Source organism: Aulonocara stuartgranti, assembly GCF_965226115.1.
Source record: "Aulonocara stuartgranti genome assembly, chromosome: 13".
Lineage (NCBI taxonomy): Eukaryota > Metazoa > Chordata > Actinopteri > Cichliformes > Cichlidae > Aulonocara > Aulonocara stuartgranti.
The window spans coordinates 35,712,625-35,737,367 of NC_138949.1; the positions used below are offsets into that span (position 1 = coordinate 35,712,625).

Here is a 24,743-nt window from a genome sequence, read left to right on the forward strand (position 1 = left end):
AAGTTTAACATCCAGGCATCCATGAAAACAGAATTTATTACATTTTAATATTATATAAATATTATATTAATAAATATTATATAATTATTAATATCTAATATTACTCTTATTGTTGTTTCTGGGTCACAAAATAAATGTTTAACATATTTTCAGGCGAGAATGTAGCTGTGTAAACCTCAACTATCTGCTCAGTTTATCAAGACACCACATATTTTCAAAAGTGCTCCGACGTTTTCGGAGACGTCTGTTACCCACTAGCTCGATAGCTAGCCGGGGGCAAGGCTAACTAGAGCCGTGAGAACACCGGACTCCCGGCAAATTGTTTTCAAACCCACCGCCGTCTTTCGCTACTCAGGTTAAACATGATATATAAGTCACTTAGATAACTTAAAAATGTTGTTGTTTGGCTTTTTTCAGTGTTTTATTTGTTCCTGAGTAAATCGGTTTGGCTGAGATTAAAGTTATAGTTTTTACACAGCTGAATAAACGTCAAGCAGACAGCTGATTATCAGAAGTGTGAGATGCTCGAGTATATACTCTAGGGCTGCCACGATTAGTCGACTAGTCACGATTATGTCGACTATTAAAATCGTCGACGACTAATTTAATAGTCGACGCATCGTTTGAAGCTTTGTAAGATCACAAAGGACGCAGGAATGAGTAGTAGGATTTAAGAGTGTAATAACGGACTGAAACAGAAGATGGCAGCACTGCATGTACAAGGATGCCAGCTGCCGTTAAACCCCGAAGAAGAAGAAGCTGTGTCCCAGAATTCATAGCGCAGCCCAGCACAGTTGTCAACAATGGCGGCAGCTAGTTAGTTTTAATATTACTCTTATTATTCTTTCTGGGTCACAAAATAAACGTTTAACATATTTTCAGGCGAGAATGTAGCTGTGTAAACCTCAAATATCGGCTCAGTTTATCAGGACACCACATATTTTCAAAAGCGCTCCGACGTTTTCGGAGACGTCTGTTACCCACTAGCTCGTTAGCTAGGCGGGGGCAAGGCTAACTAGAGCCGTGAGAACACCGGACTCCCGGCAAATCGTTTTCAAACCCACCGCCGTCTTTCGCTAGTCAGGTTAAACATATATATAAGTCACTTAGATAACTTACAAATGTTATTGTTTGGCTTTCTTTAGTATTTTATTTGTTCCTGAGTAAATCGGTTTGGCTGAGATTAAAGTTATAGTTTTTGCACAGCTAAAACTGTCAAGCAGACAGCTGATTATCAGAAGTGTGAGATGCTCGAGAATTTACTCCGGTGTCCTGTTATATTTTAGAAAGCAAGGAGTTTATTAAACTTCACCGAAACAATCTGCAAATGTCATTAAAATTTAATAAACTACCATCTTGTCTTTATTTTTAGTTAGCACAAACACTTCAAGCTGTAAGCTAATGATAGTTATATAAGACCAGATGCTGCTGGTGCAATAAGCTGTACGCTGTACGTCCAATGGATGATGATCTGATTAGTCGACTAATCGCAAAAATAATCGGTGACTAGTCGACTATCAAAATAATCGTTTGTGGCAGCCCTAATATACTCCAGTGTCCTGTTATATTTTAGATAGCAAGGAGTTTACCGAAACAATCTGCAGATTTCATTAAAATTTAATAAACTGTCATCTTGTCTTTATTTTTAGTTAGCACATACCTTACACACTTAAAGCTGTAAGCTAGTGATAGTTATATAAGAGCAGATGCTGCTGGTGCAATAAGCTGAAGGTTTTATGTCCAATGGATGATGATCTGATTAGTCGACTAATCACAAAAATAATCAGTGAGTAGTTGACTATCAAAGTAATTGTTTGTGGCAGCCCTACACTCACTGTAACGCCCTCATGAGTGTAACACCGAGTGTGTCACTCAGCTCCTCACTCACTGTAACACCCTCGGATCTCACTCACTGTAACGCCCTCGGCTCTCACTCACTGTAACGCACTCGGCTCTCACTCACTGTAACGCCCTCGGCTCTCACTCACTGTAACGCCCTCATGAGTGTAACACTGAGTGTGTTACTCACTGTAACGCACTCATGAGTGTAACACCGAGTGTGTCACTCAGCTCCTCACTCACTGCAACGCACTGGGATTTCACTCACTGTAACGCCCTCGGTTCTCACTCACTGTAACGCCCTCATGAGTGTAACACCGAGTGTGTTACTCACTGTAACGCACTCATGAGTGTAACACCGAGTGTGTCACTCAGCTCCTCACTCACTGCAACGCCCTGGGATCTCACTCACTGTAACGCCCTCGGCTCTCACTCACTGTAACGCACTCGGCTCTCACTCACTGTAACGCCCTCGGATCTCACTCACTGTAACGCCCTCGGATCTCACTCACTGTAACGCACTCGGCTCTCACTCACTGTAACGCCCTCGGATCTCACTCACTGTAACACCCTCGGCTCTCACTCACTGTAACGCACTCGGCTCTCACTCACTGTAACGCCCTCGGATCTCACTCACTGTAACGCCCTCGGATCTCACTCACTGTAACGTCCTCGGATCTCACTCACTGTAACGCCCTCGGCTCTCACTCACTGTAACGCCCTCGGATCTCACTCACTGTAACGTGCTCGGATCTCACTCACTGTAACGCCCTCGGCTCTCACTCACTGTAACGCCCTCATGAGTGTAACACCGAGTGTGTCACTCAGCTCCTCACTCACTGTAACGCACTCGGCTCTCACTCACTGTAACGCCCTCGGATCTCACTCACTGTAACGCACTCGGCTCTCACTCACTGTAACGCCCTCGGATCTCACTCACTGTAACGCCCTCGGATCTCACTCACTGTAACGCCCTCGGCTCTCACTCACTGTAACGCCCTCATGAGTGTAACACCGAGTGTGTCACTCAGCTCCTCACTCACTGTAACGCACTCGGCTCTCACTCACTGTAACGCCCTCGGATCTCACTCACTGTAACGCACTCGGCTCTCACTCACTGTAACGCCCTCGGATCTCACTCACTGTAACGTCCTCGGATCTCACTCACTGTAACGCCCTCATGAGTGTAACACCGAGTGTGTTACTCAGCTCCTCACTCACTGTAACGCACTCAGCTCCTCACTCAGTGTGTTACAGTGTGGTTTGCTAAGCAGACAAAAAAAAAAACACCTTACCCATGTCGTCGAGGCAACCAGAGGGAGGGAGCAATACTCCAACAATGGCACACTGTGTATGCTGACCGCTTTAAACAGAAAGCCAGCTTCATAAGCAGAGAGTCGACATACCTGGTCATCACCTTTTTACACTTTTACCTTGGGGGAATAGATACTGGACATTTAAAACCAGGAAAGAGTGAAAAGCAGCTTCCTCCTCATGGCTGTGGCCTTTATTAGCAAACTGTTGGGACTGATTTAGTGCACGGGCACATGCACAACTTTGCAATCTTTGCAGTCATGTAAAAAAACAGAATGTCTGCACTTGCTCTCATAACAACAACACAACGTTTGCAAATATTCCTGTTGTTCGTACATAGCTCTTTTTATTCTTAGATCTTTATATTAGTTTTTTGCCTTTTTAAAGTGAAGTTTATCCCTTTTTGCTGGTTAATTGTCACCAAACAAAATGTCTTTGTATCTTTCTACAATGACAAGTATATGATCTTAAATGTTGAATGTGCCTGTTCAGCTATGTTATTATGATGTCAGAGAAGAGCCTCCACATTGTGGAGAGGCCAGTTGTAGTGCTGGGTGTCATCACTGATTTCTACAACTTATTCAGTTCGGAGTAACAAGATTTCGATTTGATTGAATTCATTTCAGTTTTGACTCAGACAGGCAGAAATATTACATTTATCTTGGATACGTACTGCTGAAAGAAGCTTGTAAATTCTAAATATTTAATTCCATTTTTTTTGACTGTTTCTCTGCAATTACAAACTCGGTGTAAACTATCTTGGTATAAAACAAAGCTGACACTGTGAGACTTCATCAGAGGTGTGAGCATCACAGCAGATGCCTTTGTGTCAAAGTAACTGAGGCTAAAACAGAAAAACATGATGGCCTGGCTTTTTATAGCAGGTAAAATACCATGAATCAATATGTGAACATTACCTGATGCTGCTGAAGTGAAGCAGAGCAAAGTTACAGAGGTTTGATTTAAGACACTGATAAGCAATCATTTGTAAAAGTCTTTGCTGTTAAACAGCAGAAATCAGACTTTCTTGTCAAATTCATTGAAATAAAAAAAACAGCGCCTGGTGCATAACAAGCAAATAATGCAGAAAATAGAGATTTTTTGATGGGAAACTGGAAGTACACTGAGAGACAGCTGTGTGCAAAGCACAACCCGTGCCGGCATTCCGTATTATCATTCCTTATCCATGCATGCTGACCTGTGGTTTAAAGTAATGTAATGCTGCAGCTACACCAGCTCACTCTTGTTTCTTTCTATAATGTTATTCAGCTTTTCATCCAGTGAACAGTGATCCTTAATGGTCCAAATTATGCTGAGTTTTATTTTATTTTATGATATAAAAATGCCTCAGTCTTGTGAGCACACCTGTGTGCACACAGGTGTGAACACCTGTGTGGATGAGAGCACATGTATTCAAAAGGTTTCTCCAGGCCCCAGAGTGCGAGAGCCCAAGGAGGATCATCGGAGAGGCATCTGTGCCCCTGAGACAAGGGGTCACTCAGCAGCCACGGAGCAGAAGTCAGAGGGGGCTGCAGTGGCGTGCCCACAGGCTCTGCCAGCAGCCAACTGTGCCATCCTTCTTCTTAAAGAAGAACCCAGCGGTGGCTGGGAAGGTGGCGGGTCAAATAAAGCCCTGTTGGAGAGCCTCTGTAATGTACTCCTCCATAGCCTTATTTTCCCTAGGGGATAGGGAGAGCAGGTGACCACGAGGGGATACTGCTCCATGGGGAGCTCGATGGCCATGTCGTAGGACATGTTGGTTGGACCAGTGAACATGATACTGGTCTGGTATCAGATTGGGTAGGGATCTGAAGTGTGTGTGAAGTGACAGGAATGAAACGGTCGACCGGGGTTAACAGAATGTAGAGAAGCTAGATTTTGGTCAGTGGAGTTGAGACCTCGAGAGAGGTGAAACGCTTCCTTAAGCAGGAAGCCAGAGGCGGTGCAGCTGTAGCTCTCTGGAAGCAGAAGTGTTTAAAGACCCTTCAAGGTCGTCACATAACTCGTTGGTATGTCTTTAGAGTGAGATCTACGGTCTCATTCAGTCTCAGGAGCCTCACATCCAGTCATCTCATCTCGGACGTAATCGGCCAATCCCTCCATTAAAATTGATCAGAGTTTTGAATTTCTGTAACAAACGTTTGACAAGTTTGTCTTTTCTAGTGTTTTTGAAACATCTTTGAGTTCAGCCCTTTGTGATTCTTATCATTTCCATCAAATGATGTGGCATGCTTCACATTCCTAACACATTACACCATCCATAGCAGTGAAGCATGATTATTTCACATTGACATCTGATGTGTTTTCATTGTCTTATTTACTATCACCTGATAAATTTCTTAGCTATATTGTTTTCTCCTTATTCACCTTGTTTTTATGGAAATGTGTTTCAGTGATAGCGATGCAGGAACTGTGTTGCACATTAGTGCAAAGCTGTGACAAGTTAGTAACATTTTAAGCCATGTTAAACGCAGCTTTCTTTTCAGGGGCATGTATGGATAAAAATGACAAATATGTATTTGATACTTGCACATATTGATAGCTTCTCATTTACCAAACCTAAACGTCTTTCCTTTGTGTGGTGGATAATCGTGCTCATACTGTCTCAACTCTCACAATCCAGAAATATGTACTGAACAAACTCATGACAATGAAAGGTCGTTTACAGAACGCCTGGCATTAAAGGAATGTTTGGATGTACATAATAATATTCATGTCCTGATCGTTAACAATCCTAAAAGCCATTGGGGTGCTCTATGGCAAACAAATACTTTAGCTTGTGTTCCTTGAGAACAATAAAGATATAGACTCTGCCCTGCTTGTGCTTTTATTTGACCAAAAAGGGCAGTGGGATTAAAAAGCGTGCAAGAAAAGCAGGAACACTCCGACCTGCATTGTACTTGCATTGTGCTCTACAGTCCCTTATAGTAGTATTACCCTCTTGTAGGGCTGCTCGATTATGGCAAAAATGATAATAACGATTATTTTCACTGAAATTGAGATCTCGATTATTTGATGATATTTATTTAACAGTAACAATGTGTTGAATAATGGCTTTAAAGTAGGGCTGCTCAATTAATCGAATTTTAATCATGATTACGATCTGGGCTTTCAACGATCATTAAAAAGGACTGAGACGATTATTAGCCCCTCCCTCGTGCTTTACTCTTGCGCTGCTCCGTGTGGCAAATCGAGCGCACCTCTCTGCATTTCGAACACGTGTCACAACAATTAAGAGGACCCGAGGGAAGCTCGGAAAGCTAAGCAGAAGTTATTTGGAGAGGAGAGTGACTGCCGTTGGTTGAAAAGAGGTAAAAAAAAGCTTCAGTGGTGTGGAAACATTATGGGTTCAGTCAGACGTGGATCAAGTAGACACAGTGTGTAAACTTTGCTACGGTGTCGTAGCTGCACCACAGAGCAACACTGCAAAGTTCACTAAACATAGATGTTTACATTTTTCATTTATTTCTTATATTGAAAACATTTGCACTGTTATCAGTATTTGCACACTATTTTATATTATTTTTTAAAGTCATTATTCAATACATTGTTATTGTTAACCCTTTAAAGCCGGTCAGAGCAGCAAGCTCCGTTTTGTGTAACTATTTTTAAATCCCTGTAGAACCTGAACCGTGTAAGCTAGCGCAATAATTTTTTTTGCATATGAAACCGGAGGAGTTGTACTTACATCTGATGCCATCAGCTTGTCCTCGGTCACGGTTTCCTTCCACATAAAGCTTTGCAAAAATTGCATAAAAAGCACTTGCAGGAACAAAAACACAATATTCCAGAAACACGCTTTGCCGATCCGATCAGCTGTTCGTAACACTTCCCACATTGAAACAGACGTCAGCGCGAACTATCACATGTCTGCCATTTCCTGTCTGAAACCGGAAGTGACGTCATTTTTGCAGAAAATGTAGTTTTTTTTACTTGTAGGCCTTAAAAGCCTATACTGGTCATGTTTGACTTTTCTGAATAGTTTCTGGGATGCTTAGAACTCGAATTGCACTGCTGGAAATAGTTTATTTTGATGCACCTGCTGTTTTCTTTGCAAATTTGCATCATAGGATTGTTTTTTGTTTTTCCTGCAGTATATAAAAATTGCTGTATCTCCAAAATAAAACTATGAAGACACTCAAAATAAATTTCCTGTTGTTGTAAACTATTTTTTGCAACTTTTTTGTATTTAAAGTTTTGAGGGATAAACCTCTTAAATTTCTCCAAGTAGAAATATATGTAAAAAAACAAAAACAATTTTCAATTTTTTTGTAGTTTATTGCACTTTTTTGCAATTAATGTAATTACTATGCACTTAATGCATACATATTATGGGCTATAACAGTTGTATTGATGTATAGCAACTTGAAATGCTCCCAAAAATGGCTCCACAGCATGTAAAAAAATAAAATAAGCTCTGGCGGACTTGGTTCTATGGTAGGTCTTAAAGGGTTAAATAAATATTGTCAAATAATCGAGATCTCAATTTCAGTGAAAATAATCGTGATTATCATTTTTGCCATAATCAAGCAGCCCTACTTTAAAGATTGTCATAAAACAGTGTGCAAATACTGATAACAGTGCAAATGTTTTCAATATAAGAAATAAATGAAAAATGTAAACATCTATGTTTAGTGAACTTTGCAGTGTTGCTCTGTGGTGCAGCTACGACACCGTAGCAAAGTTTACACACTATGTCTACTTGATCCACGTCTGACTCCGCCAACCCATAATGTTTCCACACCATTGAAGTTTTGTTTTACCTCTTTTCAACCAGCGGCAGTCACTCTCCTCTCCAAATAACTTCTGTTTAGCTTTCCGAGCTTCCCTCGGGTCCTGTAATGAGTGGTCCCCAACCCCCGGGCCTCGGACCGGTACCGGTACCCGCGAAAGTTGAGGCTCAGGTGTGAAATGTATAGTTTTCAGGGTTTTTATCGGTTTTCAGCGTTATTTTGTTATCGTTTTTATAGTCAACTCTGTTTTCCTGGGTCTTTTCACGTGTGTTATGAATAAATTTTCTTTTTTTCAGTACCGGTACTAGTTTTATTTTGTTGTATTTATCCGCGACACCTTAAAGGCCGGTCCATGAAAATATTGTCGGGCATAAACCGGTCCGTGGTGCAAAAAAGGTTGGAGACCGCTGCTCTTAATTGTTGTGACACGTGTTCGAAATGCAGAGAGGTGCGCTCGATTTGCCACACGGAGCAGCGCGAGAGTAAAGCACGAGGGAGGGGCTAATAATCGGCTCAGTCCTTTTTAATGATCGTTGAAAGCCCAGATCGTAATCGAGATTAAAATTCGATTAATTGAGCAGCCCTACCCTCTTGGTTGTCATTGGTTGGCTTGAACAAAGCATGGTCATCTGGAGGGTTTTCTGCCAGATGCACAGATCTAACCCTGACCACAGGCTTTCCTGTGTTGCACCTAAGCAAACTGCAGGAGGAAACTAAGAATATTTTCAAAATGAAACGATTAAAAACACATTTCTAATCTGTGGATCTCAGTCCCCTGTCACTTGTTTGACCCAGTCATCCACTACAACGTGCCCTCTGTGTGGACTCTTCATACTAATTTACCAGACTTTTGTCTCTTTGTTTAACTGGTTGATTAAATGTTAGTTTTTGCATTTTCTTGTTTGATCATTTGGAAACACAAGGGCATGACTAATAGTTTAACCTTTACTTTGGAAAATGAAATCTTAGGTTTGAACATCATATAGAGTAAATGTAATAAATAACACTTTGTTTTTAAAGCTTAGTTTCTATTTTGTCTTAAAATTGATAGATTTGTGAATTAAAGTTCAGCGACTTGAACTCTATAAAAAGTTCAATGAACTTTAATTATTTTTAGTGGATTGAATGCAGTTTAATTTAATGTGCACTAACAGTTCATCATGTTTGTTTGTCTAAGATATTTTCAATCGTTAGTTTTCATATAGATAGTATAGAAATGTGATTAATGGGGAAGAATGATGACGTGGTTGGACAAACCCAGCAGTCTTATCACTGTATGGACGACACAGGGTTGCCGCAGGATGACTTAAATTATTGTGTGATTGTCACGGATGAGAGAACGGATGAATGCTGGAGGGGAAGAATTAGAATTTCAGCGTAAACATGCCTTAGACATTAAATGAATCATTGAACAGAAGTGAACACTCTGCTGGCACAGAAAGATTGAAATATTATTTATTATAAGATTACCGTTACTTTACTTTGCTAATTGTGATGAGATTTTTCGACCCTTTGTTGGGAATAAAACTCCAGGCTGTAAAGTGATTTGGGAGAGTGGACTGTGGCTAGATGGAGTCTAGCCACAGGTGGTCTGTAATTCTGCACTGTAATTGCCTGGCAAAGTGTATTATGGGTCTTCAGACCACTCATCCACTCTGTAGGGGATGGCAAGAGAAAAGGGTGAATGAGCTGGAAAAATAGGATGGATAACACGATGTCCCGCCGTGAGACAATTCTGCCAGACACTTACAATATGTCTGGGGAGTATTATTATTGTATGCATTCAAAGAACACTTTCACTGAAGGTTATTAAGCCAGACTAATGAAAATGATGGAAGCAAATGGGTAGACAATCTCCTATTCTACTGAAATGCCATTGTGTTTTGAAGACAGGTGTAACAGACATTTTCTGCACTTTCCACACAGAAAATGTTGTCATTTGGCCGTTTGACACCCACAAAGCAGCATCCTTTCACTTCTGGGCCATTTACAGAGTTCATGGTCAGCAGCCTCTGCAGGAACACGGTTTTCTTTGGTGTTCTGGGTCATTTCTTTGGTGCTTACCAACTATGGAAGCAGCATGTCTTAGTTTCAGAGCCTTATTGCCTTCTTGTGTTCAAGAAAAAAGTCAGTGTGACCATGGAAAACTTTAGTCAGCTGGCCTTGATAACAATTTGTTATGTTTATCGTAGTATTGTGCTTAAAGTGTGGAGCTAATTTAAGTCAGTGGCTAAGCTAGGCTTCTGTTAGCAGTGTCCTTTAAATTACGGTGTCGTCTGGATGGAGATCAGGACAAACCTGCTAATAGTGGCTGTCAGTTGATTATTTAACCAACAGGAAGTTTATTTTCAGGTTTAATTAAGTACTAATTACTAAGTTAATGTAAGTCTGTCATTTTTAAATAAAATAATATCTCAAAGTTGTCCCCTAACAGGAGTATGGCTGCATCGCAGGGTTGAGTCAGGAGGTTACTTTCAAAATGTATCCCACTACAGATTACATGCCCCAAAATGTATTCTGTAATGTATTCTGTTACGTTACTCAATGAGAGTAATGTAACTGAGTACTTTGGATTACTTAATATATTACCATGCTTTTTACAGCTACATGAATGTCCTATTGCTGTGTGATTTATTACTATTACTGAAGGCTACTCTCCACACCAACACCAGCTAGATGTTTAAATCTTAATATAAATGAGTAACAGTAGGTGGACATTAGGTAAGGCTGCACTTTTTGCAGCGATCTTGTGTAGAAACTATTCCTCGCGTATATAAAACAGGTCCGCGGCTCTGAACTGTAGTAAAGGGACCTCTGACTAATACGTCGGGTTCGTGTCGGCTCATAGCTGAAAACTAGCTTTACTTTGTTGTCTGGGTCAACTTTGCTAGCGAGAGACAGAGAGAGGCGTTGAAAGACTCCAACAGAACTTATTGTTTCAGAGTAGGGCTGCTCGATTAGGGCAAAAATGATAATCACGATTATTTTCACTGAAATTGAGATCTCGATTATTTGACATATTTATTTAACAATAACAATGTGTTGAATAATGACTTTAAAGACTGTCAAGCACAAGTAAAGCACGAGGGAGGGGCTAATAATCGGCTCAGTCCTTTTTAATGATTGTTGAAAGCCCAGATCGTAATCGAGATTAAAATTTGATTTATTAAGCAGCCCTATTTCAGAGGAAAACACGAACACGGTGTACAGTCGAGTCTTAATAGCTGGGCTCGTCAGGCTCTCTGTTTGGCTGCAGTGGTTATTATTATATTTACATGCTTCAAATATTTCTTTACGTCGTTATGAAAACGTGTAAAAGGAATAAATTTCCTACTGATGTTCAAATAAAGACATGCTTTAAAAATGACACGACAGCGTGCAACTTTATATAAATACTCAATAGAAAGTGAACTGCATCGTAGGACTGCATAATAAATCCTTTGCTGTCTTCATGTACAGATGCAATGGCTGATCCTTCTCCAGCAAAGAGCATGGGCGACCCTGGAATTACACCTCTCTCTCCTTCACACACTCAGGTGACTCATGTGTTCATGTTTGTAATTATTGTTCCTGCAGGACGAGTGTGATCTGACACGTTTCTTCTCATTCTGGTAATCTGATTACCTTTGTATCATGCTTGAGTGCCACAACACCTGGCATTGGAGGGTCATGATCTATTTAACATATCCTACAGCAGTAACAGCAAAGTCCTTACAAACTGTTAGGTAGAGACCGTCTGCTCTTCACTCATATATGTTACATAACAGCAGGACACCAAGACTGAGTAAATGCAGAAATAAACCTGCAGTCTCCATCATCACAGTGCCATTCAAAGTGAACACTGAACATCCTGCAGATATTTACTCACCTGTGATATCACTTTACCATTTTGATGTTGTTATTTTTTATTTGCATATGCTGATTGGTTGTTTTGAACTCATCATATGTCCTAACACCATCAAACTGTCTGTTCCTCTTTGTGCACAGCAGAATGATACAGACCAGGTACCGTCAGGGCCGTCCTTTGTGGTCGTAGTTGCCATTGACTTTGGCACCACATCCAGCGGTTATGCTTACGCCTTTGCTAAGGAACCAGAGTGCATTCACACCATGAGGTAGGCTGACACTGCAGTGGAAACTGAGGTGGAATGTGATGGTGGGCTGGTGGTGCACTGAACTTGATCAGTTCGGCTGTGAACAAAAATTAAAAACAGTCTTTTATCACCAAGGCTGAAGGAAGATGTTCTGGCAGGCAAATGAAAACTAAATGTAGCTAATTGGACATGTGACACAGAAAAGTGTCAGCAAAACAGACAAAAGAAGGAAGAATATTAACCTAAAGTTACTTTTTAATGTTTAATCGATTGCGCAAATAATTTAAAAGATTCATTTCATGATGAACATCCAGCATAAAGGTAAAAACAGTGCTTTTGTTTGCCTGTTGGACTTTAATCTGTGAGACTGTGTGCGGAGACCTCTGGCAGGCACAGAGGTAACTGGAGCTGCGCAGGGCTCCGCCCAGGCAGCGCTGACACCGCGTGCAGTTCCTCGGGGGCTACCTAGCCTCTGGGGAGGCCCTGGAGTGAATAACTGTACCTAAAGCAGCTAAACTGTGAGAAACACCCTGGGTGGGAATGAGATTTTCTCCCTGCATAGAGATAATGGATGGCTGAGAGGGCGACAGAACTGGAGATTGAGCTACAGGTAACAGGGACACTGAAGACTGAGCTGAATGCTGCTGGGCACGGCCCCGGAGTAAATAGTCCCAAAGTCAGAAAACCCATGATTAACGTCTCTTTCGCTCACCACAGCCAGCAATTCAGAAGTCTCCGGGTCTAGCTGAGGCGAAGGGCGTCGGCATGATCGCCGCTTCCCTTTTGAAGGCTGGACCGACGGGCCGGACAGAACGTCCTCCGGCGGGCTGGTCGGTTTGTACTGTCACGGCTCGCGGGATGAGCCGTGTGGACCCAAGATGCTGGCAGCTGAGATGCAGGGGAATTTTATTGAAGGTGGAGATACAAACAGAAATGGCAAAGGCGTGGAGGAAACTAAGCAAAACCTAAACTGGAAAAAACTAACAAAACAAACCTGAAACGTCAACTGGAGACCCGAGGAGAAAAACATAGGAACACACAGATACACAGGTTGACGGAGGGAAATAACGCAGACGAACCGGCAACAGGCTGGAGAACACACAGGGCGTAAATACACACAGCAGTAATCAAGGGATGGGAGACAGGAGGGCAACACAGCTGGGAGAAGTCAGAGCTGACGAGACAGGGGAAACGTACCGAACACACTCACATGAGACAGAGACCTTCAGAATAAAACAGGAAACTCACAGAGCCAGACAAGACACTGAACTTAACAGATTCACAAGCAGAGTGACACCATGGACAGACGGAGGGAACACGGAGAAGTGTGAGCACAGAGTAACTCTGGGAAACCAAATAACAAAACCTAAAAACAAGGACTCAGCAGTTCTACAAAACTATGAGCTAGAAATACTGGGACAGAAACCAAAACACAAACACTCATAATTCATAATAACATCAAAAGTAAAAGTACAAAACCCAAAAACACTGGGTCACCGAACCAGGACTGTGACAACAATTGTGCCGATTAGTTGGTTAGTTGACTAGTAACGCTCAGTCCTAATATACAGATGTATATGTATATATTCATGTCTGACCTCGAGGTGATAACTTAGACAGGAAGTCACCTAGGATTTTCATGTTGGTGCCCAAACCACCTGAACTGGCTCCTTTTCATGTGGAGGAGCAGCGGCTCTACTCTGAGCCCCTCACTCTCTCTCCAAGGGAGAATCCAGCCACCCTTCAGAGAAAATTTGCTGCTTGTATCCATGATCTCTGTCTTTCCGTCACTATACAAAGCTCGAATGCTTGTGCTCTGTAATTGACAGCTAACTATTTGTGCCCTCCTCAACAAGACAGACTGGAAAGACTGGGAACATTGTACAGGGATCGTAGCAACGTGCTGGCCATCCCATACTCCCAATGCACCCCCCCCCAGGATACTCTGAGGGATGTTGTCGTTGTCGAATGCCTTCTCCATATTAACAAAACACATGTAGACAAGTTGGGGAATCCCCCTCAAATATCATTTAGAACTGGCCCAACGTTCCAGAATGGAAACTGCATTGTTCCTCTTGTATCCAAGGTCAAACAAACTCTGCACCTTGGCATAGACTGTTCTCAGAGAGGCTTAGCGTGTTGTCCCCTGGAGTTGGAGCACATACTCCGGGCCCTTATTCAAAGATAGGAACTATCACCCCAGTCTGTCAGTCCAGAGACACCGCTCCAGATCTCCTTATGATACCATCACTGTACGTTTAGGCATGCTACGCTCGGTCTGTCCAGGACTCGCGCCCACTACCTGATCCAACGCACCACCAGGTGTCTTGATGCTCAGTTCTGTGCATCTGGGAGAAACGTTTCATCACTCAGCAAAGTGACTTCTTCAGTGGCCAGTCTTTTAGTGATAAGGATGTACACGTCCTGGAGAGAGAGGAACACTGGAAGTCGCTTGGATGAGTGACTTTCAGCTTCCTATGAAAACTTCTCACCCAAGACCAATTTGTCTTGGGGAGACCCTACCAGGTCTTGGATGAGTCTTGTACTCAAGGTCAAGGTCAGAGGTTATGTTCTCTGAAAATCTTGTGACTGTGACAGCTTAGGCAGGAAGTCACCTAGGATTTTCAAATAATTCTACGCGTGCATCTTTTAGGACGCTTAAAGCTTTAGAAGCACAGCTTCATATTAGAAAGTTATAAATGTTCCTGGATGCTGGATTGTCAGCTTTGAAGCAAAGCCATGGAAAACTAAGACATAATGAATTCTTGCTTTTCATTGTGTGTTAATGAAATATTAAAAGTAACAATACAAGGAGTTTTGTTGTGATGATGGTGGGGTCGTAACTCCACAACAACACCCTGAAATGTCTTCAGTTTGATACAAAGGTTTGTGTTGAATGTCCCTCAAAATTACCAAAAAAGAAAGAAATAAGAGAGCTGTACGTGAAAGAGGATAAATCCCAAAACTTGATAAACAGTTAAAAGTTCAGATAAAACATTCACAAAGGCAAAAACATTTTGATATATTAAATTCATTTTGAAATGTTAAATATCTTCTGCATCTTTCAGCCTGAAAGGATTTTTTTTCACAGCTCTTGAACTTTTATGGGCTTCCTGATCTTGTCCTTGGGTAGCTGTAAACTGTGATTTCTGTTCAAGTTCTGTTTTTATTTGATTATGTTATTCTTGCTTTAAGTAATTAATATTACTAAGTATTAAGCTATTAGTATTTGAATAGAGCTGTTTGTTGAATTTAATTGAATTAAACAGAGAAGACGCAGCCTTTAATGAGGTAAACTGGAGGTAGTGATCACTTTTGGGAATCAGATACAAAACATATTTTAGCTTGTTTACCACATAATTCAGTATGTGTTACTGAATATACACAGCGGTCGAACAAAACAGTACAGAAGAAATCCTATATCACACGTGACATTACCATCATGTGAGGGGAGGCTCGAGTGAGTTGGTGTTCTGGCTAAAAAAGATTAAATAGGCTACTGTGAAGTCGTAACCACAACTTTGCTTATTACACAAAGAGATACGAAAGATTTATTTTTTTTCTGGCTCTTAAAAATCGTACGAAAACACCAATAAAATCCATTTTGTGAAAAATAAAAATAAAAAAATAAAAAAACTTTGAGGACATGTGTTGGAATGACCATAAAACCTCTAAAGTCCTTGACTTAGAGACACAATAATTATTGTATTGTTTAAAACGGTATGCATGTATTACGAGAGCCGTAACAGCTGAACAGCCCTTTGTCTAGACTCGTCGTCACCAGGGATTGCATTTATTTTTCCAAGCTGCTCCAACACTGCCTGCTGGCATTTACAAACAGCAGGAAATTTGCTATTTTAAAAAGTGTGATCTGTACTTGTGCCCAAATTCTGCTGGTCCTCCGGTAGAACCAGTCGCTGCAGACAAATTATATAAAGGAAAATGAAAACACCTGTAAGCGTTTAGCTTGGATATGTCCGAAGGCCAAAGGGGAAAAGGCGGAGCCAAAAGCAGACTGAAGAGATGGGAAGGTTCACAGGAATGCAAGGTTTATTTAATCTTTTCCTCAGGACAATTAATCACAGGTCCAGGGCAGAGACTAGAGTCACTGGCTTTACTAAAACAGGGAAAGAGGTCTAAAAATACTAAAGAAAGCAATTGTGGAAACGATAAGTGTTCGCATTCTGCTTGTTTTGTGTGATTTTGAGGTGGATGGGCTCAACCTTGGAGGAGAAGTGCATCAAAAGTCTGATGAAAACATGTGACCAAAGACCAACTCCATAAGGCTTTCCTGGACAAATTTCAAGTTGCTGGCGTCAACCACCTCAAAACTGTACCCCGAAGTGTAAAACATGGCATTTCATGTTCCCACTAGGTGGCGCTGTGCCCTCTGTCAAATAAATCAGTTGAAATGTGTTCAGGGGCTGTGGTTTAGACTGACCAAATATGAAGCCGATAAAATCCCAAAAGTACAGTGGCTGGTTATGGCAAGATCGTAACTTATAATTAAAAAAACTTTGAACAGGTGTGAGGCATGTGCAAATTTTAATGAGTTTGTCAGTATGTTAAATCCTTCAAAAAGGCAGTGAAAGACAGAAAATAAAACAGTGATTACAACAGGGCCTTCACACTTTAAGGTTTAGAGGCGCAGGAACAATAGGGCCCTAATAATAGAAGTCCTCTGTTTGTCCATACGTGCCGTGTGAGTGAGCCAGTGGATTCATAAGGCCTCAGAGAACTCAAAGAACGAGTTAAAGGTTTATTTACAAGTTTGCCGTGAGTTGTGGAATGATGCTTAATTCTTCCTGGATAATCAGTCCTTACCCAACATCTGTGACAATCGTTAACAAGTTTAGCTGCTGTATTCACTTAAAAGCAGATTTACTGCACATATATTGATAACTGTCGTTTTTTTCCAGGCGTTGGGAGGGTGGGGACCCAGGCGTATCCAATCAGAAGACCCCGACCACCATCCTTCTCACTCCAGACAGGAAGTTCCACAGTTTTGGTTATGCGGCTCGTGACTTCTATCACGACCTGGACCCCAGCGAATCCAAACACTGGCTTTACCTTGAAAAATTCAAAATGAAGCTCCACACCACTGCAGTAAGAACACTGACATTAAATTTCACTTTCTAGTCTTCCTGACCACTCATACTGCTTCACAGTAAGGATAGCCAGTCATTAGCATTATTCTATACATACTACTTAAAATCACACACTAATATACAAAACAGAGGAATTCAGAGTCATTCATTGTTCAGTATTTTGCCCAACACATACTGTAGCATATACACACATTACATCATGAGCATAGCGGCTCGTTAGGTCACTCTTCTTCCAGGCGGGATCAGCACAGGCACACTCCGTCGTCACCACTCAGTGACTCATCTGATGGAAAATGTGACGGTCCTGCTGTTCGGGCAAGCTAATCGAACAAATCTTAATATCAGACAAAGATGAACCAAGTAAATACAAAATGCAGTTTTTACTGCTCAGGGCGTTCAGTGTGGACACCCAAGTTTGTGAAAGGAATAGCTCAAGAGCAAGGCAATTTTGAAATTGACACCATAGGCGTATCTACAGGCGACCACCAGTATTTTTAAAGATTTTCACTTTGGTGGCCGTATAATCTCATCTGTGATTTTTATAGGTGATGTGTTCTAGCTTGCACTGGCTCATAGTGGAGTGTGAAATGGTAGGAATGAGAATCAGCCCCTTCAGAAGCTATGGGTCCTCAGCAAGAAAAGGTTGGTGTGCCCATTCCCAATCGGTGATGAGTTGTTGCCCCTAAGCCTTACCCTCACCTGTGGTCATTAGTTTTGAGTAGTGACGGAACGGATGAGATCGTGGATACAAGTGGTGGAAATGGCTTTCTCCAGAGGGTCGATGGATTCCTTAGAGTAAAACTGCTACTCCTCCACATCAAAAGAAACCATTTAAGGTGGTCTGGGCATCTCATAAGAATGCCACCTGCGCACCTAGTGGGCGAGATGTCCCAACAGGTGTCCGAAGATGTCCAAATGCAACAGTGTTCCCCTGTATAGGCTGGGGAGAGGGAGGTCTGGGCTTCTCTGTGTAGGCAGCTGCCCTTTCAACCAAACCCCATATAGGCATTTTTCCCGTTGGGAGGAGGAGTCGTTAACCCGAGTGAGTGGTTTTGTAGCAGGAATGGTCCGAGCTGCAAATCCAGAGCTCCGAAGCAAACGTTGGGCAGGTGAAAGGCAGTGATAGTGGACGAAATCCAAATTCTGAATCCATCCATACATCCATGTAGATGCTAAAAATGACAGCCTCAACATGGCATTTAATCTGTTATTAGACTCAATTGGCTTCTCTCAACATGTAAAAGAACCCACCCACCACTTTAATCACACTCTAGATCTTGTTTTAACATATGGCATAGAAACTGAACATTTAACAGTGTTTCCTGAAAACCCTCTGCTGTCTGATCATTTCCTGATAACATTTACATTTACAATAATTGATTACACAGCGGTGGAGAGTAGACTTTATCACAGTAGATGTCTTTCTGAAAGCGCTGTAACTAAGTTTAAGAATATAATCCACCCACTGTTATCATCTTCAATGCCCTGTACCAACATAGAGCAGAGCATCTATCTGAACGCTACCCCAACAGAGGTCGATCATCTTGTTAATAATTTCACCTCCTCACTACGTACGACTCTGGATACTGTAGCTCCTGTGAAAACTAAGGTCTCTAATCAGAAGTACCTGACTCTGGATGGCATTACCTTGGCCTCCAGTAACGCTGTGAGGAACCTTGGAGTCATGTTTGACCAGGACATGTCCTTCAACGCACATATTAAACAAATATGTAAGACTGCTTTCTTCCATTTGTGCAACATCTTTAAAGTTAGAAATATCCTGTTTCAGAGTGACGCTGAAAAACTCGTTCATGCATTTATTACAGGATCAGACCAGTAGCAGAAGTGGTAAGTGAATTATGTGTGTACTCAATCCATGATAACAGGGTGGACCAGGACAAGGGGTTATGTGACAGCACGCACTGATTTAGCCTTTCTGTTTGGCTGTTGGTTTGTGGGTGGTACCCAGAGCTCAGATTGACTCTGGCGCCCAGAGCTGTGCAGAATGCTTTCCAAACTTGTGAAGTGAATCGGGGACCTCGATCTGAAACTATTTCCTGAGAGATGCCGTGGAGTCTGAAAACATGATCGACTAATAGCTGAGCATTTTCTATGGCAGTGGGCAATTTTTCTAGTACAATGAACTGTGCTGATTTAGAGAACCTCTCTACGATGGTGAGAATGACATTCCTCCCCGAAGAGGCAGGGAGACGGTGAAGAAATCTAAGCCTACGTGTGACCAAGGGCGGTGTGGTGTCAAGGTAACTTTATTCATACCCATAGCTAAATTTGCTTTACAGAAAAAATGACAGCATTTGGCATCCCTTCAAAAACACACAGACCTAATAAAGATATAAACCTCACTGTGGCACATATATAGTAATTTAATATTTCGAATCAAAAACAGTTCTTATTTAATTCAGTGACAGCAACGGGGACAAAGCTGTTTTTATAACGCTTTGTCCTGCATCTCGGAAATAGAAACCTCCGTCCTGAGGGAAGAAGCTGAAATTCACCCCTTAGCGGATGGGAACCATTTTTAAGGATTGATAAAGCCATCCTCTGTACCTGCTTGGAGTACAGGGAGGCTAAACAAGACTGTGGCTCACCTGTCAGACGACTGGACCATCTCACTATCTGATTCAGTGAGTTTTTCTCTGTGACAGAGGTCTGACCGAACCATGCCACCAAACAAAAGGATTAAACAGACTCAATAAAAGAACGAAGTTAAAATGTTTTGGTCAATGTGGAAATGAGCAAGTTTCCTAAGGCAATAAAGGTGCTGGTGACCCTTTTTACAAACTGATTTGCAATTCTGATCAAAGTTCAGTTTTTCATTGATTATGGTCCCAAGATATTTATATGATTGTACTTGCTCTATTTTCTGACCTTTAGTTAAAGTGACTCCGTGCCCATTTTGTTGTTTCCTAAAATCAACAACCATGTCTTTTGTTTTAGATATGTTCAGCTGGAGATAAGACTCCTCACACCACTGAACAAAGTCATCAATGACTGGACCGTGGTTAATTTCACCCTCTTTCAGTAAGCTGACAATAACAGAGTCATCTGCATATTTAATAATTCAAATTTCAAATTCAAATTTTATTTGTCACGTACACAGTCATACACAGTACGATATGTAGTGAAATGCTTGGACAACTGCTCGTGACCTAAAGAAAACAAAAAAGGAAAAGGCTATGAATAAGATAGGAAATAAATATGAAAAATTAAAAAGGGTAAATTTAACTAGGAAGGAATAAAATATAAATTAAGGTTAAAAATGAAATAACTGTACAACACAAATTAGAATGAAGGGTAAATTTAACTGGGAAAGAATAAGATAAAATATATAAATTAAAGTTGAAAATAAAATAACTGTACAACAAAATACACAATATAGAACTATATAAGAATGTATGAAGAAATATAAATAAATATATACACAATAACAGCAGCTGTACAAGTATTAACAAGTATTAATTAGTATTAATGTCCCTGTTTTCATGTCTGCTCTGACACATGTTTGTATAGAGAGTGAATAATAAGGGCGATAGGACGCACCCTCGAGGAGAACCTGTGGAGGAGAACACTGGGTCAGACAGAACCCCATTTATTCTCACTCTTTGTGACCTGTCAGTTAGAAAATCTAAAATCCAGCCCAGCAGGTTTTTCCTGATTTCAAACTGTTCTAAAAGTCTTTTAATTAAAATATGGGGCTGTGTTGTATTAAAAGCCGAAGAAAAATCAATGAAAAGAAGTCTTGCAAAAGTCCCTTTACTCTCTACATGTTTAAGAATCAGATTTAGTGAAGTCAAAAGTGCGTCCTCCACTCCTCTGTTGGGCCTGTATGCAAACTGCATTGGATCCAGCTGATGTTCAGTCTCTTTCATAATCACATTTCTGATGATTTTTTTCAAAGACTTTCATGACAACTGAAGTGAGGGCAACAGGCCTGAAGTCGTTTAGAATTGTTGGACGACTAGATTTAGGGACAGGAACCACGACTGCTTCTTTCCAAAGAGAGGGCACGTGTTGTGTTTGCAAGGATTTGTTAAAAATAACCTGAAATATAGGACTGAGTTCATCAGCACAAGATTTAATTAGGCGGCCACTAATATTATCAGGACCCTGGCTCTTGTTCACATTGACAGTATGAAAGGCCTTTTTAACATCGCTGAGTTCAATGATAAAGTGCTGAGTATCTCTCAGTTTCTGTTTCAGTTCAGAAATATCCTCGCTGAAATCAGAAGAACTAAAACGAGCATAAAACATGTTTAAGGCATTTGCAAAATCTCTGTCTGAATTAAAACCATCTAAAATGACCTGACTGCTGCTCTGAGGAGTTTGAAACCCTGCTATGGTTTTCATACAAGTCCAGGCAGACCCAAAATTTTTTGCAGCAAATTTGCTTTCAAGAAGGTTTTTGTAGCTCTGTTTTGCTTTCAAGAGCTCGATTTTCAGGTCCTTGGTGGCTGTCTGAAAATCAGTAACAGCCCCCTCTTTAAAGGCCTGTCTCTTTTTCCTTAAACAGGATTTGACGCTTTTAGTGACCCATGGCTTATTGTTAGCGTAAATCTTAACACGCTTACGGGGTATAATCATGTCTTTACAAAATATTGCATAAGAGCTAGTAACATCCACCAAAGCGTCGAGATCATCTCCACAAGACTGAATAAAAACTTCCCAATCTGTAAGCACAGATTCTTCTGACCATATGTCAACATCCTTTGTCTCTCGTTTTAAGACAGTTTTATAGATGGGCAGAAGATGCACAGTTATGGTCAGAAGATCCCAGAGGAGGAAGCGGGAGGGATTTATAAGCATTCTTCACCGATCCGTAACAAAGGTCCAACATTTTATCCCGTCTGGTAGGACAGGATACATATTGATACAGATTGCCCAAAGTTGATTCAAGAGAGACATGGTTAAAGTCCCCCATTATAAAGTTTGGGCGTCAGGAGAGAGCGCCTGCAGCTTCTGCACTACGTCTGAGATGATGCTGCAGGTGGAGGCGGGGTGAGCCCTGAATGTAAGCTATGGTAATAAAAAGTTGTGGAAACTCACGAGGGAGATAAAAAGGGCGCAGCGACACGGATAAAAGTTCAACATCTGGTGTACAAATACACTCTCTAACAGTCACAGCGGTACAGTAACGTTTGTTCACATACAAGCATACTCCCCCTCCTTGAGATTTCCTTGTTACCCGTGCATCCCGATCCCGGCGAAAGGGAGCTCCAAAACCGTCAATTGAAAAATCGGTGTCCTGGTCCAGCTCCGTCGGCCATGTCTCGGAAAAAGCCATCACTCAGCTGGAACCTGACGTTTCCCTGGAGTTCATCCAGCTTGTTCCTAAGAGACTGAACATTTCTAAGGATAACAGACGGCAGGGGAAACCGACTGACCTGTTGTCTCCTCAGACGCAATTTAACACCTCCACATCTCCCTCTTTTCCTCTTCTCACTCGTTCTGTTAGAGTCTCTATGTATAAAATCCGGCATACATGAGGTGAGGTCCTTACCATCAAGTTTTAACAGTTCGTCGCGGGAGCAAACAATCCTCAGCTGACTCACGGCCTCGCCCACATCATCGGAAACAAGCCAGCACAGTAGAAATCCAACCACAATGAAGAAAAAAGAATCCATGATGTTCTCACTGTTGTGGAGCGTCACTTTGTAAGAAAACTGTCACTTCCTTCAACCAAAACACATGCCAGCGATAGAAACGAAAAGAAACGATAAGAACTTAAACACTTAAAAACTTAGGATGCCAAGCTCTCGCTCACTGCCGGTCGCTGCGTGCGCATGCGCCTTGGATTGGTGTGGTTAATGGGTGGAGTAGGCCTGAGGTGCTTGGTGGAGGACTTGTTACAGGCGCAGGCAGGACAAATGGCAACAGACTCTCTCACATCTTTGTTTAGGGATGGCCACCAGAAATGTTGTCTGAGAAAAGTTATTGTCCTTCTCACTCCTGGGTGGCACACGAACCTTGGATAACCCAATGGGCCCAATAGATAACAGCGGTTATCCATTGGGCCAACTCTGCACATCCATAACCCAACGGATATTTCCCACATCATAATTTTGTTCTGCGGTGGGAGAAAAAGGCGCTCGGCTGGAGTTTGCCTTGGGGATCAGACCTGTGAGACAGTATGCCCCTACACCAACCAGGTGGTGGGAGGACCAGGTGAACGGTACCTTGAGTGAAGCGAACCAAGGGAGCGGAGCGGCGACTTGGCTGTAGTTTCTTATGAATTACCTGTGGGAATTGGCAAACACTAGAAAACGCTGGAGCTGTTTTCGAGACTCTGGGACGTCACCTGCCCCCTGGCCAAAATGTGACCCATGAATGAGACAGTGGTGGCATGAAACTTACGTTTTTCTGATTTCACATATAAACGATTTCCCAGTAGTTGCTGCAGAACGCTCCTCACCTAAATCCAGTATTCCTCGAGAGATATGGAAAAGATCAGAATCAGAAGCTAATCTCGAAAACTATGAATCCCTAACTTGCCAGTCAGCTGGGAAGTATGGTGCACTTCAGTGGATGGTTTTGTGTTTGGTCAGCAACTGGAAAAGAATCAGGAGAATTAACAGAAGTAAAAACAAGGAAAGAAACAGGAGAAATCCGCAGAAATCCCCTATGTCTATCCCCTATGATTAACTAGTCTGAAAGTAAGTTACACAATAACGGTCAAAGACACACGTTCATTCATTTAAAACATTTCTATACATTTAAAATACTTATGTGAATATTTAATATAGCTACATATCAGCTCTACTGAATTTCTGAGTTTCACAAGCAGACATAGAGCTCACGTCACAAATTTTAGTGACTTTAACAATATTATACATTTTAATATTGATCTAGCTGACATTAGGTTATGTACACTGCACGCAATAGGGCTTTGGAGCCTGATGTCACGGGAGGGGGCGTGGCCAGGAGTTTTGGTCAAGGGGCCATTTGAACATGCCAAACAAAGGGTGAAAGCACACGGATAATGTGAGCCATGGTTCGTACTTGGCGTGTTGTTGGTTGTAGTGTTAGATCGCACAATCGGGAAAATGGGCTCTCTTTTTATCGTTTCCCCTTCTAGAAGCAACGTCAGGCATCACATGTATCGGATATTACCAAAAGAAGACGTCAGGCCTGGATAGCAGCGGTGAGACGAGCTGATATGGAGTTCTCTACCATAGATTTCTGTTGGTGTGCTGCTGGATAAGATAGTTAAGATTTGCTGCATTTTGGTAAATATGTGCCCAAATGTGGTTGTCAAACCTCGGTGAAATGAAACTTGCTCTTATTAAATATTCTTTAAAATGCTGTGTTGTTTGTACAGTTCATTGTAACCCATGTAACTTTCTATGAAGTGCTTTCAATAAAACGGAAAGGACATATGTTTTTTAGTTTTTTTATTCAAGACTTGTTCAGATGTACTTGAAATGCAAACTATTAACATGGCTACGCACAGCTGGCATCAATCGTGACCCACAAAATAAAACACTATTGGTTATTTAGAGCAGCCCTTCTTTTGAGAAATATTTTCCCACTAGTTCAGGAGGACACACTTTTTGGAAGAAGTCTTGTGCTTTCTTCAAACGCGGTTCCCAGAAATCCACATCAGGGAAGATGCGTATCACAGAAAACTCTCTTTGTGG

The 24,743-nt window shown here is 41.6% G+C and overlaps 1 protein-coding gene across 5 annotated transcripts in view; it reads left to right on the forward strand.

Annotated features, from left to right (window-relative positions):
* The window catches only part of hspa12a (heat shock protein 12A), a 73,624-nt gene that overhangs the window by 19,464 nt on the left and 29,417 nt on the right, over positions 1 to 24,743 (forward strand). For 3 of the 5 annotated variants that reach the window (XM_082558394.1, XM_082558398.1, XM_082558395.1), the window contains exons 2-4: positions 11,346 to 11,422; positions 11,874 to 12,001; positions 16,900 to 17,086. In XM_082558394.1, the coding sequence (XP_082414520.1) occupies positions 11,346 to 11,422; positions 11,874 to 12,001; positions 16,900 to 17,086 (392 nt within the window). The remainder of the gene's footprint in view (positions 1 to 11,345; positions 11,423 to 11,873; positions 12,002 to 16,899; positions 17,087 to 24,743) is intronic. The other 2 variants (XM_082558396.1, XM_082558397.1) reach the window with 1 other exon arrangement.